Source organism: Salmo trutta, chromosome 22 (genome assembly GCF_901001165.1).
Source record: "Salmo trutta chromosome 22, fSalTru1.1, whole genome shotgun sequence".
Taxonomy (NCBI): Eukaryota; Metazoa; Chordata; class Actinopteri; order Salmoniformes; family Salmonidae; genus Salmo; species Salmo trutta.
Genome location: NC_042978.1, coordinates 36375811 through 36399162, shown reverse-complemented (window position 1 = coordinate 36399162; position 23352 = coordinate 36375811). Strand labels below are relative to the sequence as shown.

At 44.1% G+C, this 23352-nt stretch overlaps 1 protein-coding gene across 1 annotated transcript in view; it reads right to left on the bottom strand.

Moving 5' to 3' along the window:
* The window catches only part of LOC115158661 (1-phosphatidylinositol 4,5-bisphosphate phosphodiesterase gamma-1), a 78204-nt gene extending 63356 nt beyond the window's left edge, over positions 1-14848 (bottom strand). Inside the window, exons 1-2 of the mRNA XM_029707853.1 lie at positions 13942-14848; positions 13286-13597 (exon numbers count right to left, since the gene is read on the bottom strand). Of these exons, the coding sequence (XP_029563713.1) occupies positions 13286-13574 (289 nt within the window). The 5' untranslated portion in view covers positions 13575-13597; positions 13942-14848. The remainder of the gene's footprint in view (positions 1-13285; positions 13598-13941) is intronic.
* Between the last annotated feature and the right edge of the window lie 8504 nt (positions 14849-23352).

Below are 23352 nucleotides of genomic sequence, written 5' to 3'. Positions count from 1 at the left end.
GATTACCTGTAGGAACAATACCTGTTAGTAAAGGTGTCAGCTAGAGATGACCTGCAGGAACAATACCTGTTAGTAAAGGTGTCAGCTAGAGATGACCTGTAGGAACAATACCTGTTAGTAAAGGTGTCAGCTAGAGATGACCTGTAGGAACAATACCTGTTAGTAAAGGTGACAGCTAGAGATGACCTGTAGGAACAATACCTGTTAGTAAAGGTGTCAGCTAGAGATGACCTGCAGGAGCAATACCTGTTAGTAAAGGTGTCAGCTAGAGATGACGAGCAGGAACAATACCTGTTAGTAAAGGTGTCAGCTAGAGATGACCTGTAGGAACAATACCTGTTAGTAAAGGTGTCAGCTAGAGATGACGAGCAGGAACAATACCTGTTAGTAAAGGTGTCAGCTAGAGATGACCTGCAGGAACAATACCTGTTAGTAAAGGTGTCAGCTAGAGATGACCTGCAGGAACAATACCTGTTAGTAAAGGTGTCAGCTAGAGATGACCTGTAGGAACAATACCTGTTAGTAAAGGTGTCAGCTAGAGATGACCTGCAGGAACAATACCTGTTTGTAAAGGTGTCAGCTAGAGATGACCTGCAGGAACAATACCTGTTAGTAAAGGTGTCAGCTAGAGATGACCTGCAGGAATAATACCTGTTAGTAAAGGTGTCAGCTAGAGATGACCTGCAGGAACAATACCTGTTAGTAAAGGTGTCAGCTAGAGATGACCTGCAGGAATAATACCTGTTAGTAAAGGTGTCAACCTAGAGATGACCTGCAGGAACAATACCTGTTAGTAAAGGTGTCAGCTAGAGATGACCTGCAGGAACAATACCTGTTAGTAAAGGTGTCAGCTAGAGATGACCTGTAGGAATAATACCTGTTAGTAAAGGTGTCAGCTAGAGATGACCTGTAGGAACAAAACCTTTTAGTAAAGGTATCAGCTAGAGATGACCTGCAGGAACAATACCTGTTAGTAAAGGTGTCAGCTAGAGATGACAAGCAGGAACAATACCTGTTAGTAAAGGTGTCAGCTAGAGATGACGAGCAGGAACAATACCTGTTAGTAAAGGTGTCAGCTAGAGATGACCTGTAGGAACAATACCTGTTAGTAAAGGTGTCAGCTAGAGATGACCTGCAGGAACAATACCTGTTAGTAAAGGTATCAGCTAGAGATGACCTGTAGGAACAATACCTGTTAGTAAAGGTGTCAGCTAGAGATGACCTGCAGGAACAATACCTGTTAGGAAAGGTGTCAGCTAGAGATGACGAGCAGGAACAATACCTGTTAGTAAAGGTGTCAGCTAGAGATGACCTGTAGGAACAATACCTGTTAGTAAAGGTGTCAGCTAGAGATGACCTGTAGGAACAATACCTGTTAGTAAAGGTGTCAGCTAGAGATGACCTGTAGGAACAATACCTGTTAGTAAAGGTGTCAGCTAGAGATGACCTGTAGGAACAATACCTGTTAGTAAAGGTGTCAGCTAGAGATGACGAGCAGGAACAATACCTGTTAGTAAAGGTGTCAGCTAGAGATTACCTGTAGGAACAATACCTGTTAGTAAAGGTGTCAGCTAGAGATGACCTGCAGGAACAATACCTGTTAGTAAAGGTGTCAGCTAGAGATGACCTGTAGGAACAATACCTGTTAGTAAAGGTGTCAGCTAGAGATGACCTGTAGGAACAATACCTGTTAGTAAAGGTGACAGCTAGAGATGACCTGTAGGAACAATACCTGTTAGTAAAGGTGTCAGCTAGAGATGACCTGCAGGAGCAATACCTGTTAGTAAAGGTGTCAGCTAGAGATGACGAGCAGGAACAATACCTGTTAGTAAAGGTGTCAGCTAGAGATGACCTGTAGGAACAATACCTGTTAGTAAAGGTGTCAGCTAGAGATGACCTGCAGGAACAATACCTGTTAGTAAAGGTATCAGCTAGAGATGACCTGTAGGAACAATACCTGTTAGTAAAGGTGTCAGCTAGAGATGACCTGCAGGAACAATACCTGTTAGGAAAGGTGTCAGCTAGAGATGACGAGCAGGAACAATACCTGTTAGTAAAGGTGTCAGCTAGAGATGACCTGTAGGAACAATACCTGTTAGTAAAGGTGTCAGCTAGAGATGACCTGTAGGAACAATACCTGTTAGTAAAGGTGTCAGCTAGAGATGACCTGTAGGAACAATACCTGTTAGTAAAGGTGTCAGCTAGAGATGACCTGTAGGAACAATACCTGTTAGTAAAGGTGTCAGCTAGAGATGACGAGCAGGAACAATACCTGTTAGTAAAGGTGTCAGCTAGAGATTACCTGTAGGAACAATACCTGTTAGTAAAGGTGTCAGCTAGAGATGACCTGCAGGAACAATACCTGTTAGTAAAGGTGTCAGCTAGAGATGACCTGTAGGAACAATACCTGTTAGTAAAGGTGTCAGCTAGAGATGACCTGTAGGAACAATACCTGTTAGTAAAGGTGTCAGATAGAGATGACCTGTAGGAACAATACCTGTTAGTAAAGGTGTCAGCTAGAGATGACCTGCAGGAGCAATACCTGTTAGTAAAGTTGTCAGCTAGAGATGACGAGCAGGAACAATAACTGTTAGTAAAGGTGTCAGCTAGAGATGACCTGTAGGAACAATACCTGTTAGTAAAGGTGTCAGCTAGAGATGACCTGCAGGAACAATACCTGTTAGTAAAGGTATCAGCTAGAGATGACCTGCAGGAACAATACCTGTTAGTAAAGGTGTCAGCTAGAGATGACGAGCAGGAACAATACCTGTTAGTAAAGGTGTCAGCTTGAGATGACCTGTAGGAACAATACCTGTTAGTAAAGGTGCCAGCTAGAGATGACGAGCAGGAACAATACCTGTTAGTAAAGGTGTCAGCTAGAGATGACCTGCAGGAACAATACCTGTTAGTAAAGGTGTCAGCTAGAGATGACCTGTAGGAACAATACCTGTTAGTAAAGGTGTCAGCTAGAAATGACCTGCAGGAACAATACCTGTTAGTAAAGGTGTCAGCTAGAGATGACCTGCAGGAACAATACCTGTTAGTAAAGGTGTCAGCTAGAGATGACCTGTAGGAACAATACCTGTTAGTAAAGGTGTCAGCTAGAGATGACCTGCAGGAACAATACCTGTTAGTAAAGGTATCAGCTAGAGATGACCTGTAGGAACAATACCTGTTAGTAAAGGTGTCAGCTAGAGATGACCTGCAGGAACAATACCTGTTAGTAAAGGTGTCAGCTAGAGATGACGAGCAAGAACAATACCTGTTAGTAAAGGTGTCAGCTAGAGATGACCTGTAGGAACAATACCTGTTAGTAAAGGTGTCAGCTAGAGATGACGAGCAGGAACAATACCTGTTAGTAAAGGTGTCAGCTAGAGATGACCTGCAGGAACAATACCTGTTAGTAAAGGTGTCAGCTAGAGATGACCTGTAGGAACAATACCTGTTAGTAAAGGTGTCAGCTAGAGATGACCTGCAGGAACAATACCTGTTAGTAAAGGTGTCAGCTAGAGATGACCTGCAGGAAAAATACCTGTTAGTAAAGGTGTCAGCTAGAGATGACCTGTAGGAAGAATACCTGTTAGTAAAGGTGTCAGCTAGAGATGACCTGCAGGAACAATACCTGTTAGTAAAGGTGTCAGCTAGAGATGACCTGCAGGAAAAATACCTGTTAGTAAAGGTGTCAGCTAGAGATGACCTGCAGGAACAATACCTGTTAGTAAAGGTGTAAGCTAGAGATGACCTGTAGGAACAATACCTGTTAGTAAAGGTGTCAGCTAGAGATGACCTGCAGGAACAATACCTGTTAGTAAAGGTGTCAGCTAGAGATGACCTGTAGGAACAATACCTGTTAGTAAAGGTGTCAGCTAGAGATGACGAGCAGGAACAATACCTGTTAGTAAAGGTGTCAGCTAGAGATGACGAGCAGGAACGATACCTGTTAGTAAAGGTGTCAGCTAGAGATGATGAGCAGGAACAATACCTGTTAGTAAAGGTGTCAGCTAGAGATGACCTGCAGGAAAAATACCTGTTAGTAAAGTTGTCAGCTAGAGATGACGAGCAGGAACAATACCTGTTAGTAAAGGTGTCAGCTAGAGATGACCTGCAGGAACAATACCTGTTAGTAAAGGTATCAGCTAGAGATGACCTGTAGGAACAATACCTGTTAGTAAAGGTGTCAGCTAGAGATGACCTGTAGGAACAATACCTGTTAGTAAAGGTGTCAGCGAGAGATGATGAGCATGAAAAATACATGTTAGTAAAGGTGTTAGCTAGAGATGACCTGTAGGAACAATACCTGTTAGTAAAGGTGTCAGCTAGAGATGACCTGTAGGAACAATACCTGTTAGTAAAGGTGTCAGCTAGAGATGACCTGCAGGAACAATACCTGTTAGTAAAGGTATCAGCTAGAGATGACCTGTAGGAACAATACCTGTTAGTAAAGGTGTCAGCTAGAGATGACCTGCAGGAACAATACCTGTTAGTAAAGGTGTCAGCTAGAGATGACCTGCAGGAACAATACCTGTTAGTAAAGGTATCAGCTAGAGATGACCTGTAGGAACAATACCTGTTAGTAAAGGTGTCAGCTAGAGATGACCTGCAGGAACAATACCTGTTAGTAAAGGTGTCAGCTAGAGATGACGAGCAAGAACAATACCTGTTAGTAAAGGTGTCAGCTAGAGATGACCTGTAGGAACAATACCTGTTAGTAAAGGTGTCAGCTAGAGATGACGAGCAGGAACAATACCTGTTAGTAAAGGTGTCAGCTAGAGATGACCTGCAGGAACAATACCTGTTAGTAAAGGTGTCAGCTAGAGATGACCTGTAGGAACAATACCTGTTAGTAAAGGTGTCAGCTAGAGATGACCTGCAGGAACAATACCTGTTAGTAAAGGTGTCAGCTAGAGATGACCTGCAGGAAAAATACCTGTTAGTAAAGGTGTCAGCTAGAGATGACCTGTAGGAAGAATACCTGTTAGTAAAGGTGTCAGCTAGAGATGACCTGCAGGAACAATACCTGTTAGTAAAGGTGTCAGCTAGAGATGACCTGCAGGAAAAATACCTGTTAGTAAAGGTGTCAGCTAGAGATGACCTGCAGGAACAATACCTGTTAGTAAAGGTGTAAGCTAGAGATGACCTGTAGGAACAATACCTGTTAGTAAAGGTGTCAGCTAGAGATGACGAGCAGGAACAATACCTGTTAGTAAAGGTGTCAGCTAGAGATGACCTGCAGGAACAATACCTGTTAGTAAAGGTGTCAGCTAGAGATGACCTGCAGGAACAATACCTGTTAGTAAAGGTGTCAGCTAGAGATGACCTGCAGGAACAATACCTGTTAGTAAAGGTGTCACCTAGAGATGACGAGCAGGAACAATACCTGTTAGTAAAGGTGTCAGCTAGAGATGACCTGCAGGAACAATACCTGTTAGTAAAGGTATCAGCTAGAGATGACCTGTAGGAACAATACCTGTTAGTAAAGGTGTCAGCTAGAGATGACCTGTAGGAACAATACCTGTTAGTAAAGGTGTCAGCTAGAGATGACCTGCAGGAACAATACCTGTTAGTAAAGGTGTCAGCTAGAGATGACCTGTAGGAACAATACCTGTTTGTAAAGGTGTCAGCTAGAGATGACCTGTAGGAACAATACCTGTTAGTAAAGGTGTCAGCTAGAGATGACCTGCAGGAACAATACCTGTTAGTAAAGGTGTCAGCTAGACATGACCTGCAGGAACAATACCTGTTAGTAAAGGTGTCAGCTAGAGATGACCTGCAGGAACAATACCTGTTAGTAAAGGTGTCAGCTAGAGATGACCTGTAGGAACAATACCTGTTAGTAAAGGTGTCAGCTAGAGATGACCTGTAGGAACAATACATGTTAGTAAAGGTATCAGCTAGAGATGACGAGCAGGAACATTACCTGTTAGTAAAGGTGTCAGCTAGAGATGACCTGTAGGAACAATACCTGTTAGTAAAGGTGTCAGCTAGAGATGACCTGTAGGAACAATACCTGTTAGTAAAGGTGTCAGCTAGAGATGACCTGTAGGAACAATACCTGTTAGTAAAGGTGTCAGCTAGAGATGACCTGAAGGAACAATACCTGTTAGTAAAGGTGTCAGCTAGAGATGACCTGTAGGAACAATACCTGTTAGTAAAGGTGTCAGCTAGAGATGACGAGCAGGAACAATACCTGTTAGTAAAGGTGTCAGCTAGAGATGACCTGTAGGAACAATACCTGTTAGTAAAGGTGTCAGCTAGAGATGACCTGAAGGAACAATACCTGTTAGTAAAGGTGTTAGCTAGAGATGACCTGTAGGAACAATACCTGTTAGTAAAGGTGTCAGCTAGAGATGACGAGCAGGAACAATACCTGTTAGTAAAGGTGTCAGCTAGAGATGACCTGTAGGAACAATACCTGTTAGTAAAGGTGTCAGCTAGAGATGACCTGCAGGAACAATACCTGTTAGTAAAGGTGTCAGGTAGAGATGACCTGTAGGAACAATACCTGTTTGTAAAGGTGTCAGCTAGAGATGACCTGTAGGAACAATACCTGTTAGTAAAGGTGTCAGCTAGAGATGACGAGCAGGAACAATACCTGTTAGTAAAGGTGTCAGCTAGAGATGACCTGCAGGAACAGTACCTGTTTGTAAAGGTGTCAGCTAGAGATGACCTGTAGGAACAATACCTGTTAGTAAAGGTGTCAGCTAGAGATGACCTGCAGGAACAATACCTGTTAGTAAAGGTGTCAGCTAGAGATGACCTGCAGGAACAATACCTGTTAGTAAAGGTGTCAGCTAGAGATGACGAGCAGGAACAATACCTGTTAGTAAAGGTGTCAGCTAGAGATGACCTGCAGGAACAATACCTGTTAGTAAAGGTGTAAGCTAGAGATGACCTGTAGGAACAATACCTGTTAGTAAAGGTGTCAGCTAGAGATGACCTGCAGGAACAATACCTGTTAGTAAAGGTGTCAGCTAGAGATGACCTGTAGGAACAATACCTGTTAGTAAAGGTGTCAGCTAGAGATGACGAGCAGGAACAATACCTGTTAGTAAAGGTGTCAGCTAGAGATGACGAGCAGGAACAATACCTGTTAGTAAAGGTGTCAGCTAGAGATGATGAGCAGGAACAATACCTGTTAGTAAAGGTGTCAGCTAGAGATGACCTGCAGGAACAATACCTGTTAGTAAAGGTGTCAGCTAGAGATGACGAGCAGGAACAATACCTGTTATTAAAGGTGTCAGCTAGAGATGACCTGCAGGAACAATACCTGTTAGTAAATGTGTCAGCTAGAGGTGACCTGCAGGAACAATACCTGTTAGTAAAGGTGTCAGCTAGAGATGACCTGTAAGAACAATACCTGTTAGTAAAGGTGTCAGCTAGAGATGACGAGCAGGAACAATACCTGTTAGTAAAGGTGTCAGCTAGAGATGACGAGCAGGAACAAAACCTGTTAGTAAAGGTGTCAGCTAGAGATGACCTGCAGGAACAATACCTGTTAGTAAAGGTGTCAGCTAGAGATGACCTGCAGGAACAATACCTGTTAGTAAAGGTGTCAGCTAGAGATGACCTGCAGGAACAATACCTGTTAGTAAAGGTGTCAGCTAGAGATGACGAGCAGGAACAATACCTGTTAGTAAAGGTGTCAGCTAGAGATGACCTGCAGGAACAATACCTGTTAGTAAAGGTGTAAGCTAGAGATTACCTGTAGGAACAATACCTGTTAGTAAAGGTGTCAGCTAGAGATGACCTGCAGGAACAATACCTGTTAGTAAAGGTGTCAGCTAGAGATGACCTGTAGGAACAATACCTGTTAGTAAAGGTGTCAGCTAGAGATGACCTGTAGGAACAATACCTGTTAGTAAAGGTGTCAGCTAGAGATGACGAGCAGGAACAATACCTGTTAGTAAAGGTGTCAGCTAGAGATAACATGCAGGAGCTTGCAGGGATTTGTAATCTTGCATGATGTCTACTTTGATGCTAATTAGCATTTTCGAATCTGAGAGTAAATAGAGTCGAATATATTGATAAAAGTCACCTTGTCCTAGAGAGATTTACATGGTTATCAAAATGTCACTCCAGGGTAAGCCTACACGAAACACAGCCCTTATTTTAAGTGTTTCTAAAATTCCTTATTGGAAAAATGAATGGTGGAAAAACGATTGGAACCATTTCCCTGTTTGACCGCTAGGTTTTATGGGTATTATGGCACCTCCACTGTGGGGCTCTAATCAAATGTCTTCTATACTGAATAATAACCTCAGAAGGTCATGGGAATTTCTACTGATATGATGACTCATCTACATCGTTTCATTGTACAAAATGATCTGTCTTTTCTCAGCTTTGCCATGACATTGGGTGGATGTTAATGATGTGGTTCTCATTGGTACCGCATGGTACATGTTATGTGGTCAAAGTTAAACTAACATCAACAACCAGCCAGAGAGAGATCTGACCTATAACATACTGTTCTAGAATGAGACGTGACTGGAATGTCTTTCATTGTGTGGAAAATCATGTGCACATAGATAGGGCCAGAAGACGTGCTTTGTCATGATTCTGATTTGTCAGAGACCTAGCAACAATGACAAGAAGCTGCCATGTGGGGAATCATAGGTGGCTTGTTTCAGCTGGTTGTATCTTGTTTTTGATACCATGTCTTGTCTAGAGGTGTTTTGACTGATGTCACGTCTATGCTAATATGGCTAAAATTCGCTAGCTACCTAACCAACTGTAACGATGCATTTGAGAGACAAAAAGTGCTCATTGTGCAAATGTATTTATGTTTTCAATAAACATTTGGAGACGAAATATAGTTTACATGTTGTCAACAATCTAAGCCCACCCTGTTTGTTTTTCCACATAGTTGCGCACGCGTCGGTTTTGTTGCTAAACAACCAACCTGTCTATATAGTGCACTACTTTTGACCAGAGCCCTATGAGCCCCAGTCAAAAGTAGTGCACTTAATAGGGAATAAAGTACCATTTGGGATTCAACCTGTATGATTTGGATATTCCAGAGAAGGTGAACAAACAGGGTGAAATGTGAATGCTTGGTACTGTTGCATTGCCGTAATAATCACGTTAGAACAGCTACAGAAAGGGGTGGGGGCTGCTAAAATAACTGAAATGAATGGTTCATACACACTGTGTTGTAAACACACACCGACAAACACCATCTCCCAGTCTCCATTCCTTTTCCAGAGAGTGACACCGGGGCCTTTGTTTTCCTGAGCTCAGTTCTTCAGTCTGAAGCAGGAAGTGAAGAGCTCCCTGATAACCAGCACTTCCTGCCACTCAAGAGTGATAGTACTAGTGATACTGAGGCTGGGAAGATGTGTGTGTGCGCGTGCGCTGCTGCTTGTCGTCTGTATAGAGGGCTGAGCTGTGTGTGTGTGTGTGTGTGTGTGTGGGCGACAGAGCTCACAGCTACAGCACTGGTAACCTCTGTAAACAGACATCACACAGGTCTCCCTCAAGACATATAAAGAAACAGACACCGTATTAATGTTGTTTTAAAACGGCGGTAGAGAAAGAGGGACTGTAATGAAAACAAAGTAAACAAAAGAGGCTGAAGAGGAGAGGAGAGGGGGAGGTGAGAGGAAAGATAGAAACAAATAGATGTTCAAGGGAAGAGAAAGTGAAGGAGAGAGAGAGAGAGAATAAACTAAACGTCAAAGGAGAAAGGGGGACTGGTACAGGACGTGAGACTGACCTCTAAAAGAAAATAACCAAGAGAAAGAAAGACAAAAGTGAGAAAGGAGGGAGTGGCATGAAAATGGTAGGTGGAAAAGCATGAAGTTGAGCATCAAGGATTCAACGTTAAACAAGTAAAAGAGAAGATAAGTGATGAAAGACAAGGGAGAGCTAGGAAGGAGAGAGGGAGCTAGTTGGAAAAGACCTGGGAGATTGATAGTGGGAGAATTGAGAGAGGGAGTAACAGATGGAAAACTGGGGGTGGTAAAAACTGAAGTAGCAAGGGATGGACTGGAGAGGTAGAGAGTGAGGTAGGGAGAGCAGAGGAAAGGAGAGAGTGATGGAGAGCAGGTGAGGGGAGGTAGCGAGTGAGGGAGAATAGGGGGAAGGAGAGAGGGAGAGATAGCAGAGGGAAGGAGAGAGTGAGGGAGGGAGAGCAGGGGAAAGGATAGAGAGAGTGAGTGATAGCAGAGGGAAGGAGAGAGTGAGAGAGGGAGGGAGAGCAGGGCAAAGGAGAGAAGGAGGGAGGGATAGCAGAGGGAAGGAGAAAGTGAGGGAGGGAGAGCAGGGGAAAGGAGAGGGAGGGGTAGCAGAGGGAAGGAGAAAGTGAGGGAGGGAGAGCAGAGGGAAGGAGAGAGGGAGGGAGGGAGGGAGAGCAGAGGGAAGGAGAGAGGGAGGGAGAGCAGAGGGAAGGAGAGAGGGAGGGAGGGAGGGAGGGAGGCAGAGCAGAGGGAAGGAGAAAGTTAGGGAGGGATAGCAGAGGGAAGGAGAGAGGGAGGGAGGGAGAGCAGAGGGAAGGAGAGAGGGAGAGAGGGAGAGCAGAGGGAAGGAGAAAGTTAGAGAGGGAGAGCAGAGGGAAGGAGAGAGGGAGGGAGGGAGAGCAGAGGGAAGGAGAAAGTTAGGGAGGGAGAGCAGAGGGAAGGAGAGAGGGAGGGAGGGAGGGAGGGAGGGAGGGAGGGAGGGAGGGAGGGAGGGAGGGAGAGCAGAGGGAAGGAGAGCGTGAGGGAGGGAGAGCAGAGGGAAGGAGAAAGTTAGGGAGGGAGTGCAGAGGGAAGGAGAGAGGGAGAGAGGGAGAGCAGAGGGAAGGAGAGAGTGAGGGAGGGAGAGCAGAGGGAAGGAGAGAGTGAGGGAGGGAGGGAGAGCAGGGGGAGGGAGAGCCAGGGGAAGGATAGAGCGTTGGAGAGCTGAATAGAGAAGTGGAGACTCACAGTTCCAAGAATGTTACTCCCTATGGGGGGGTTGTAGGGTTATGGAGGAATATGTTTGTAAAGAGGAGGAGTGGGGTAAGAAGGAGAATGTGTAAGAAGGAGAAAGACTTGAGACGGCCAGCCAGTGGAATATAGCAGCACAGTAGCAAACACACACACCAAGATAGCTAACAATAGATTCTGTTCTGAGCATAATATGGTTTATGATCATGAATGATTAACAAGGCTCTCAAGCAAAACCGCAAGATACTGTCAGTGTGTGTGGCTACTATCAGATACACAACATGAACAAAAGTATGTGAACACCTGCTTATTGAACATCTCATTCCAAAATTATGGGCATTAATATGGAGTTGGTCCCCCTTTACTGCTATAACAGCCTCCACTCATCTGGGAAGGCTTTCCACTTGATGTTGGAACATTGCTGCAGGGACTTGCTTCCATTCAGTCACAAAAGCATTAGTGAAGTCAGGCACTGATGTTGGGCTATTAGGCCTGGCTTGCAGTCTGTGTTCAAATTCATCCCAAAGGTTCTCGATGGGGTTGAGGTCAGGGCTCTGTGCAGGCCAGTCAAGTTCTTCCACACCGATCTCGACAAACCATTTCTGTATGGACCTCACTTTTTGCACGGGGGCATTGTCATGCTGAAACAGGAAAGACCCTTCCCCAAACCGTTGCCACAAATATGGAAGCACAGAATCGTCTAGAATGTCATTGTATGATGTAGTGTTAAGATTTCCCTTCACTGGAACTAAGGGGCCTAGCACAAACCAAGAAAAACAGTCCCAGACCATTAATCCTCCTCCACCAAAAATTGTGGGTGGCCTACTACTTGGCGGCTGAGCCGTTGTTGCTCCTAGACGTTTCCACTTCACAATAACAGCACTTACAGTTGACTGGGACAGCTCTAGCAGGGCAGACATTTGACGAATTGACTTGTTGGAAAGGTGGCATCCTATGACAGTGCCACGTTGAAAGTCACTGAGCTCTTCAGTAAGGCCATTCTACTGTCAATGTTTGTCTGTGGAGATTGCATGGCGGTGTGCTCGATTTTATACACCTGTCAGCAACGGGTGTGGCTGAAATAGTCGATTCCACTAATCGAAGGGGTGTCCACATACTTCTGTATATATAGTGTATAAACCACACCTACACACTATACCTTTTACTGAGAGAGAGAGAGACAGAAAGAGAAAGAGTGTGTGTGTGTGAGAGAGAGAGAGAGGTGCAGATTAGAAATGCAGATTATGTGTTAGAGTGCATGCATGTCAATGACAACAAGACCAATGTTTGTCACAACCTGAATCTTTCAGCTTTATTTGACAACCACATATCTGTAGAGTATATATATGTGGTTTTTGTATAGAGAACTCAAAGTAGATAATAAAGTATCAAGTATTCAATTGTGAGTGAGAGTCACGCCTATGTCCTTCCTAATGCTCGTATGATTTTTTGATCATGCTGGTTGAGCATCTTCTACTCCTCTCCAGCTGTATGCAAAGAGAAAATTCTCTATGTGGATTCTAAGTCTATTATCTCTCCTGTCTGTTTAACAGACATTATAACAGATCCTCTTTCAGTCTGTACAGAACAGATCCCACACAATACAGCCAGGCCCAGACAATATAATACACGCCCAGCCCAGACACATAACCTAACCATGGCTCAGCCTACCTCCCACCAAAACAATATCCCAGTCAGCTAAGTATGCCACTGCCACTCGATCCACCATCCCGGCTCTGTACAGCTCCAGTCTCCAAGGAGAACAGACAGGAAGCACAGGGCTGGGTGGTGACTGGCCAACCCATAGGGCTCCATGCTGAGGAGCTACTGGAACTGGAAAGCTGACAGCTAGGAGTCACAGCTAATGAGGGTCAGAGGTTCATGACCTAGCTGTCAAACGGTGACAGTGGAGTGAAAGTTATAGCAGACAGGGCCAGCACAACACACCCTCATAGGGGACTATGTATTCATTTTTATTCCATTCTTTTTATATCAGCAGACTGCCAATGGGAGAGCATGGTAGGCTGCTAGGCTTATCCCACAAAATCCGCACACACTATACAGTACAAAGTGAAAGACTTGGAGACAGACACATTGGTTGTTATGGTTACAGAGGATGTAAGTGACAGACGGAGGGATAGTTGAGGGGAGATGCAAATAGTGCCTGTCTGGTGTGTGTTGTTGTGTAGACATAAGGCCAAGTGATCTGCACCACCAGGATCGAGTAGTACACGACTGTCACTAACATTTAGGGTGTGTCCCCAATGGCATCCTATTCCCTATATAGTACATTACTTTTGAGCAGAACCCTATGGGCTCTGGTCAAAAGTAGTACACTATATAGGGAATAGGGTGCCATTTGGGACGTTGCTTATACTCACTCTCTCCCTCTATCTTGTCAGGGTTGCGGCTCCACACTATCTGTCTAGTGTCCTGTCGTATCTGGAAGGTCCTCCTCTCCGGTCGCTGGGACTTCTTCTGGTAGAACACGGTCATGACCGTTCCAATCTCCAGGCTGTGGAGGATGCGGGTGCCCTCCTCGGACCAGTCCAGCATGCGGGATGTGGTGGCCGGGCCCGTACCGGGTCCATTAGTAGTGGTCTCATCCCGGTCCCCAACGCCCCCACAGCCGTTGACGCTACTGCTGCTACTGAACCTGGCAGCACACATCTTCACTGTGTAGTTTCAACGTACTGTTTAGAAGTTAGACAAAAGGAGAAGGTGGTGACAGTTACATTCCGTTGCCTGGATACAAGGATATGTCACAGAGGCTTAGTGATTTCAACTTGTTGTGGTTTCAGAGTTAGGGAAAATAATATTGTATTCCTTCAACTCGGCCTAAAATCGATGGAGGGCGAGGACCACAGTTATCCAGTTATCCTTAGTTACAGGCATTGGTGGCCAGGGTCATTGCCAATCCAATGGCAAAATGAAAGAAATTAAAAACAGTAATAACTAAACAACAATGGAAGTCATTAATAACAGTGTAATAACTTAACACTTCCAGTTGTAGGTTATTATTATAAAGAATGTACACCTCTAAAATTAGCAGTAGGCCATAAGCATGAAGCTGGAATTCGAGACAACTGTATCCATCATTTCTAGAAGTTAGGATGCTCCTCCATCCAGGATGTGATTTATTCTCCAGTCTACTTTCTGGGGGAGTGGATGGATCCCCGTGTTATCCTTTCCAGATGCTTCTGGCAGAAACACAGAAAGATCAGACCGAGGGCCAGAGAAAAAAAGAGAGGCAAAGCTGTTCCCCTCATTGCCCGTTGGACTCGGGTTTCCACCCAGGGTTCACGTTGGGCTGGCCTGTGGTTAATTAATGCAGTAGTACAACCAGTCCAGTCCGGTCCACTCGGCGGGTAGATCGGTTACAGACAGACAGACAGACAGACAGACAGACCTGCCCTTGGATCCAGCACAGGCGCACACACACAGTGTCACACACACCTCTGCCTCCCCGCCTGAGAATCAGTCCGGGTTACGGGAGCGACACATACATTCCGTTTCAGTTATGTAACCGTTAAAAGACAACTGGGCTGCCCAATGTTTTTGAGGCGGTCCGTGAAACAAATCACACCGCTATGGACCGAGCGGCGCTCGGTTGGCGCAGTCGGGAGCGCGTGGATACCGGAGACTGGAGCGGCCGTACAGACCAGTGCGTTCCATCCAGGCAGACCATTCCGCTCTCCCTCACACCCACGGCGGACACATTTCCCGGCACAGGCCGCCGAGAAGCACTGCTCCGCGGTTCATGCCCCTCCTAAAGAAACCCTCTCCTTCGGTACAAGATAAGAGTGAAGATTAGTCTTCTCGGTGACCGCCGGTGCAACTCCAACCGTTGGTCTGTCAGTCTGCCTGTGTGCGTCCTCCTCTCCTCTCTGCGAGAGACGTCTTTAGAGGAAATTAAGGCTAGCAGACCGGAAAAGCTTTTAGATGGATTTTTTTCTTCTACTTGTGCTGTAGCCTATAGAAGAAAGATGGGGGGAGTGGAGAGAGAGAGCAGGGCTGGGACCGGGAACAGAGAGAGGGTAGGAAGAGAGAGTGAGGTGATATGATGGAGAAACGGCGACATCCGCGGGCTTTGAGGAGAGGTGCAGCATTGTCTGCAAGAGCTCTGGTCAATCACAATAACAGTTCAAAGTGATGTGACTGAGCCAGAGGGTCAGAAGTTAGGGGTTAAGAGGAGGTGATTGGAGTCAGTCTAGGGTCAGAAGTGTGATATTCCTTTGTGACTGGACTCATGAAATGGCTTAGTCCTAAACACTGCAAAAAGTAGTGACACCTCTGGTCTAAACCAGGGGTGTCAAACTCATTCCATGGAGGGCCTAGTGGCTGCAGGGTTTTGGTTTGTCCTTTCAATTAAGACAACCAGGCGAGGAAAGTTCCTCACTAAGTAGTACCTTAATACATCAATCAAGTCCAAGGGGGGAGCGAAAACAAGCAGACACTGTGCTCTCCATGAAATGAATTTGACACGTGGTCTAAAGAGTGCCTTACCCACGGTCTTACAGGATGACTGTCTGTGGAGTTTTAGGGAGTAATGGGTGCTTAAGTTAACAGTTGAATGCTGTCTTTCATAGTTTTGAATACAGTGCATATGTTCGGAAGGCTCCATTATACACTGAGTATATGAAATATTAAGAACACCTGCTCTTTCCATGGCATGGACTGACCAGGTGAATGCTATGATCCCTTATTGATGTAAGTTGTTAAATCCACTTCAATCAGTGTAGATGAAGGGGAGGAGACAGATTAAAGAAGTATTTTTAATCCTTCTGCGACATGGATTGTGTATGTGTGCCATTCAGAGGGTGAATTGGCAAGTCAAAAGATTTAAGTGCCTTTGAACGGGGTCTGGTAGTAGGTGCCAGGCATACTGGTTTGTGTCAAGAACTGCAACGCTGCTGGGGTTTTCATGCTCATCAGTTTCCCGTGTGAATCAAGAATGGTCCACCACCCAAAGGACATCCAACAAACTTGAAGCAACTGTGGAAAGCATTGGAGTCAACATGGGCCAGCATCCCTGTGGAACGCTTTCGACACCTTGTAGAGTCCATGCCCTGACAAATTGAGGCTGTTGTGAGGGCAAGGGAGGTGGGGGTGGGGGGTGCAACTCAATATTAGGAGGGTGTGTTTGGTATATGCATTGTTTATGCTAGACTAAGGCATATTCATGGTTTGTGTGTGTGTGTTTTGACAGATGAACGATGCTAGTGTCTGTGTGTGGGAGGAGGCAGTCTGAGATGACATCACAGCTGTGCTATAGTCTAATCACATCCACATGTCAGCTGGGTGTGTCTCCTCCACTCCTGCCAATGGCCAGCCAAAAGCCAATCACAATGCATGGAACACCCTCCCATTTTATGACAATGGGGGAACCGGAAGGAGTGTATTATATGGTGTGTGTGTGTGTCAGTGTGTATCGTGTGTGTGTGTGAGACAGAAGACAGAGAGGTATTCATGTGGGGTGACGTGAATGGGGGAGGCATGTTACCCCTAAATCAATTCTTCACACACAGTCAGTCACATTTCATGGCCAAATTAAATTACAGAGCACATCTTGTTTTCACAGAGAAGAGTCAACACACCACACAAAGCGTGGCTGCTTCAAACATGCTATAGAATGCTTCCTAAATGGCACCCTATTCTCTATATAGTTCACTACTTTTCACCATAGCCCTATGGGTCCTGGTCAAAAATAATGCACTACATAGGGAATAAGGTGCCATTTTGGATGGAGACATTACAGTGGATGAATCTGGCTGGAGTATGTTTGGGTCGGTTCATAATATGTATGACAACAGATCATTGTAGGATACTGTGCACTACAATGGAAGTATTCAGACCCCTTGACTTTTTCCACATTTTGTTACGTTACAGCCTTATTCTAAAATTGATTAAATTGTTTGTTTTTTACTCATCAATCTACATACAATATCCCATAATGACAAAGCGAAAACAGGTTTTTAGAATTTTAGCAAATTTATAAAAAATATAAAACAGAAATACCTTATTTACATAAGTATTCAGACCCTTTGCTATGAGACTCGAAGTTGAGCTGAAGTGCATCGTGTTTCTATTGGTAGATTTAGAATGGTGCCAAAGGGGATGGCTGCCGTTTTACAGTCTCTTAACCAACTGTGCTATTTTGTTATATTTTTTTTGTTTGTAACATATGTTTTTACTTATTTTGTACATAATGTTGCTGCTATCATCTCTTATGACCTAAAGCAACTTCGGAACATCAGAACAGCGATTCCTCACCTTGAACTGGACAAAGATTTCTTCTTTAAGATTGGTGGGTCCCTCACGGGACGGTTGGCCTAAAGCAGGCTAAACTCTTAAGGATCGGACCCTTTTTTTAAATTTTCGCCTAAAATGACATACCCAAATCTAACTGCCAGTAGCTCAGGCATTGAAGCAAGGATACACATATTTTTGACACCATTTGAAAGGAAACACATTGAAGTTTGTGGAAATGTGACATGAATGTAGGACAATATAACACATTAGATCTGGTAAAAGAAAATACAAAGAAAAAACCAACTGTTTAAAAAAATATGGTACCATCATCTTTGAAATGCAAGAGAAAGGCCATAATGTATTATTCCAGCACAGGCGCAATTTAGATTTTGGTCACAAGATGGCAGCAGTGTATGTGCAACGTTTTAGACTGATCCAATAAACCATTGCATTTCTGTTCAAAATGTTGTATCAAGACTGACCAAATGTGCCTAATTTGTTTATTAATAACTTTTCAAGTTCATAACTGTGCACTCTCCTCAAACAATAGCATGGTATTCTTCACTGTAGTAGCTACTGTAAATTGGACAATGCAGTTAGATTAACAATAAATTAAGCTCTCTGCCAATATCAGATATATTTATGTCCTGGGAAATGTTCTTGTTACTTACAACCTCATGCTAATCGCATTAACGCGTCCGGCGTGATGGATATACTACTTTCTTGAGAACAGGCCCAAATCTGCGAAGAAAAGACAGAGAATAAGGGGGCGGAGGTCGGGCTGCCTTCTGAGAATTCGTAGGCGAGTGAGTAAACCTCCACTACCATCCGTTATATTGGCCAACGTGCAATCATTGGAAAACAAAATGGATGGTGTACGATCAAGACTATCCTACCAATGGGACATTAAAAACTCTAACATCTTATGTTTCACCGAGTTGTGGCTGAACGACAACACGGATAATATAGAGCTGGTGGGATTTTCCATGCATCGGCAGGACAGAGAAGCTACGTCTGGTATGACGAGGGGCGGGGGTGTGTGTCTATTTGTCAATAACAGCTGGTGCACGATGTCTAATATTAAAGAAGACTCGAGGTATTGCTCGCCTGAGGTAGAGTACCTTACAATATCTACCAAGAGAGTTCTCATCTACATTATTCGTAGCCATCTATTTACCACCACAAACCGATGCTGGCACTAAGACCACACTCAACCAGCTGTACAAGGCCATAAGTAAACAAGAAAATGCTCATCCAGAAGCAGCGCTCCTAGTGGCCCGGGGACTTTAATGCAGGCAAACTTAAATCCCGTTTTACCTAATTTCTATCAGCATTTCACATGTGCAACCAGAGGAAAAAAAAAAACTCAAGACCGCCTTTACTCCACACACAGAGACGCATAAAAAGCTCTCCCTCGCCCTCCATTTGGAAAATCTGACCATAATTCTATCCTCCTGATTCCTGCTTACAAGCAAAGACTAAGGCAGGAAGTGCCAATGACTCACTCAATATGGAAGTGGTCAGATGATGTGGATGCTACGCTACGGGACTATTTTGCAGCACAGACTGGAATATGTTCCGGGATTCGGCCAATGGCATTGAGGAGTATACCACCTCAGTCATCATCAATAAGTGCATCGATGACGTCGTCTTCAGTGACCGTATGTACATATTTTTTTGTATTGTTTTATTTCAACTTTATAAAGCCAGGTAGGCTAGTTGAGAACAAGTTCTCATTTACATCTGCGACCTGGCCAAGAATAAAGCAAAGCGGTTCGACACATACAACAACACAGAGTTACACATGGAATAAACAAAACATACAGTCAATAATACAGTTGAAGAAAATCTATATATAGTGTGTGCAAATGAGGTAAGAAAAGGAAGGCAATAAATAGGCCATGGTGGCGAAGTAATTACAATATACCAATTAGACACTAGAGTGATTGATGTGCAGAAGATGAATGTGCAAGTAGAGATACAGGGTTGCAAAGGAGCAAGATAAATAAATAAATACAGTATGGGGATGAGGTAGTTGGATGGGATATTTACAGATGGGCTATGTACAGGTGCAGTGATCTGTGAGCTGCTCAAACAGCTGGTGGTTAAAATTAGTGAGGGAGATATGAGTCTCCAGCTTCAGTGATTTTTGCAGTTCGTTCCAGTCATTGGCAGCAGAGAACTGGAAGGAAAAGCGGCCAAAGTAGGAATTGGAGAGAGAAGGATAGACGGGGAGAGATAAGAGTAGGGGAAGAGAGGGTGAAGGACAGAGAGAGAGAGAAGCAACATGGAGGAGAGTTGTGTGCATGTGAGGAAAGCATAGTTCCATAGTACCACACAAACACACACATCCATCTTTAGCTGCAGAGCAGGCCAACCACAGTTCTACAGAGCAGCAGGTGTAAGCATTCCCATACGTCTACACTCTACAGTCTACCATACAGTCTACAGCAGGGGTGTCAAAGTTTTCATTTATTTATTTATTTATTTATTTCACCTTTATTTAACCAGGTAGGCTAGTTGAGAACAAGTTCTCATTTATAAACTGCGACCTGGCCAAGATAAAGCAAAGCAGTGCGACACAAACAACAACACAGAGTTAGACATGGAATATACAAACATACAGTCAATAATACAATAGAAAAAGTCTATATACAGTGTGTGCAAATGAGGTAGGATAAGGGAGGTAAGGCAATAAATAGGCCATAGTGGCGAAATAATTACAATATAGCAATTAAACACTGGCGTGATCGATGTGCAGAAGATGAATGTGCAAGTAGAGATACTGGGGTGCAAAGGAGCAAAACAAATAAAATAACAGTATGGGGATGAGGTAGTTGGATGGGATATTTACAGATGGGCTATGTACAGGTGCAGTGATCTGTGAGCTGCTCTGACAGCTGGTGCTTAAAGCTAGTGAGGGAGATATGAATCTCCAGCTTCAGTGATTTTTGCAATTAATTCCAGTCATTGGCAGCAGAGAACTGAAAGGAAAGGCGGCTAAAGGAGGAATTGGCTTTGGGGGTGACTAGAGAGATATACCTGCTGGAGCGCGTGCTATGGGTGGGTGCTGCTATGGTGACAAGTGAGCTGAGATAAAGCGGGGCTTTACCTATCAGAGACTTATAGATGACCTGAAGCCAGTGGGTTTGGCGACAAGTTTGAAGCGAGGGCCAGCCAACGAGAGCGTACAGGTCGCAGTGGTGGGTAGTATATGGGGCTTTGGTGACAAAACGGATGGCACTGTGATAGACTGCATCCAATTTGTTGAGTAGAGTGTTGGGGCTATTTTGTAAATGACATCGCCGAAGTTGAGGATCGGTAGGATGGTCAGTTTTACGGAGGTATGTTTGGCAGCATGAGTGAAGGATGCTTTGTTGTGCAATTGGAAGCCAATTCTAGATTTAATGTTGGATTGGAGATGCTTAATGTGAGTCTGGAAGGAGAGTTTACAGTCTAACCAGACACCTAGGTATTTGTAGTTGTCCACATATTCTAAGTCAGAACCGTCCAGAGTACTGATGCTGGGCGTGCGGACAGGTGTAGGCAGCGATCGGTTGAAGAGCATGCATTTTGTTTTACTTGCATTTAAGAGCAGTTGGAGGCCGTAGAAGGAGAGTGGTATAGCATTGAAGCTCGTCTGGAGGTTAGTTAACAGTGTCCAAAGAAGGGCCAGAAGTATACAAAGCAAAAACAGGTTTTTATATTTTTTTGCAAATGTATCAAAATAGAAAACAGAAATACCTTATTTGCATAAGTATTCAGACCCTTTGATATAAGACTCAAAATTGAGCTCAGGTGCAACCTGTTTCCATTGATCATCCTTGAGATGTTTGTACAACTTTATTGGAGTCCACCTGTGGTAAGTTCAATTGATTTTACATGATTTGCAAAGGCACACACCTGTCTATATAAGGTCCCACAGTTGACAGTGCATGTCAGAGCAAAAACCAAGCCATGAGGTCGAAGGAATTGTCCGTAGAGCTCCGAGATAGGATTGTGTCGAGGCACAGACCTAGCGAAGGGTACAACATTTTTTTCCCAAGACCAGTGCCTTCATTATTGTTAAATAGAAGAAGTTTGGAACACCAAGACTCTTCCTAGAGCTGGCTGCCCAGCCAAACTGAGAAATCGGGGGAGAAGGGCCTTGGTCAGGGAGATGACCAAGAACCTGACTGTCACTCTGACAGAGATCGAGTTCCTCTGTGGAGATGGGAGAACCTTCCAGAAGGACAACCATCTCAGCAACACCAATCAGGCCTTTATGGTAGAGTGGCCAGACGGGAGCCACTCCTCAGTAAAAGGCACATGACAGCACGCTTGGAGTTTGCCAAAATGCACCTAAAGTCACTCAGACCATGAGAAACAAGATTCTCTGGTCTGATGAAACCAATATTGAACTCCTTGGCCTGAATGCCAAACATCACGTCTGGAGGAAACCTGGCATCATCCCAACGGTGAAGCAAGGTGGTGGATGTATCATGCTATGGGGATGTTTATCAGCGCCAGGGACTGGGAGACTAGTCTGGATCGAGGGAAAGATGAACGGATCAAAGTACAGAGAGATCCTTGATGGAAAACTGCTCCAGATTGCTCAGGACCTCAGACTGGGGTGACAGTTCACCTTCCAACAGAACAATTATCCTAAGCACACAGCCAAGACAACGCAAGAGTGGCTTCAGGACAAGTCTCTGAATTTCCTTAAGAAGCTCTGCCAGAGCCCGAACTTGAACCCGATTGAACATCTCTGGAGAGACCTGAAAATAGCTGTGCAGCGACGCTCCCCATCCAACCTGACAGAGTTTAAGGATCTGCAGAGAAGAATGGGAGAAACTCCCCAAATACAGGTGTGCCAAGCTTGGAGTGTCATACCCAAGAAGACTCGAGGCTGTAATCGCTGCCAAAGGTGCTTCAACAAAGTACTGAGTAAAGGGTCTGAATACTTATATTTCTGTTTATTTGTAATAAATTTGCTAAAATTTATAAAAACCTGTTTTTGCTTTGTCATTATGAGGTATTGTGTGTAGATTGATGAGGGAATTTTTTTTTATAACATTTTAGAATAAGGCTGTAACGTAACAAAATGTGGATGAAGTCAAGGGGTCTGAATACTTTTCAAATCACCTGCACAAAAACATAAACTTAACAATTTCAAAGATTTTACTGAGGTACAGTTCATATAAGGAAATCAGTCAATTTAAATAAATTCATTACGCCCAAATCTATGGATTTCATGACTGGGCAGGGGTGCAGTCTTGGGTAGGCCTGGGAGGGCATAGGCCACCCATTTGGGAGCCAAGCCCATCCACTGGGGAGCAGGCCCAACCAATCAGAATTAGTTTTTCCCAACAAAAGGGCTTTATTACAGACAGAAATACTGCTCAGTTTCATAATCTGTTTGGGTGGCTGGTCTAAGGCGAACGTGAAGGTGAAGAAGCCGGATGTGGAGGTCCTGGGCTGGCGTGGTTACACGAGGTCTGCGGTTGTGAGACCGATTTGACTTACTGCCAAATTCTCTAAAACGACATTGGATGTAGCTTATTGTAGAGAAATGAACATTAAATTCTCTGGCAACAGCTCTGGAGGACATTCCTGCAGTCAGCATGCCAATTGCATGCTCCCTCAAAACTTAAGACATCTGTGGCATTGTGTTGTGACAAAACTGCACATTACATTTTTTTGTCCCAAGCACAAGGTGCACCTGTATAATGTTTATGCCTCTTGATAAGCCACACCTGTCAGGTAAAGGAGAAACGCTCACTAACAGGGATGTAAACAAATTTGTGCACAAATTTTGAGAGAAATATGCTTTTGTGCGTATGGAAAATGTCTTGTATCTTTTATTTCAGCTTGTGACATGGGACCAACATGGGACCAACTCTTTACATGTTGTGTTCATAATTTTGTTCAGTATACAATAATGTAACAACAAACAAAATTCTTGCACTCACTCACGGCTGTCTCTCTTTTCAGGCAATCTGTTCTTGGACCTGTAGTTAGTCTACAACAACATATACATTGGCAGATTTGATTTAATAAAACACCCATTGAAAACAACGCATCTTAGCATTACAATGTTGTCATACAAACAGACATTCACATTTTGCACAGATATCACATACGTGTAACTATATTTAGTAGACTAATACTTCTACTTAAAACAACACACCTAATCAGTTTATATTAGAGGACATAA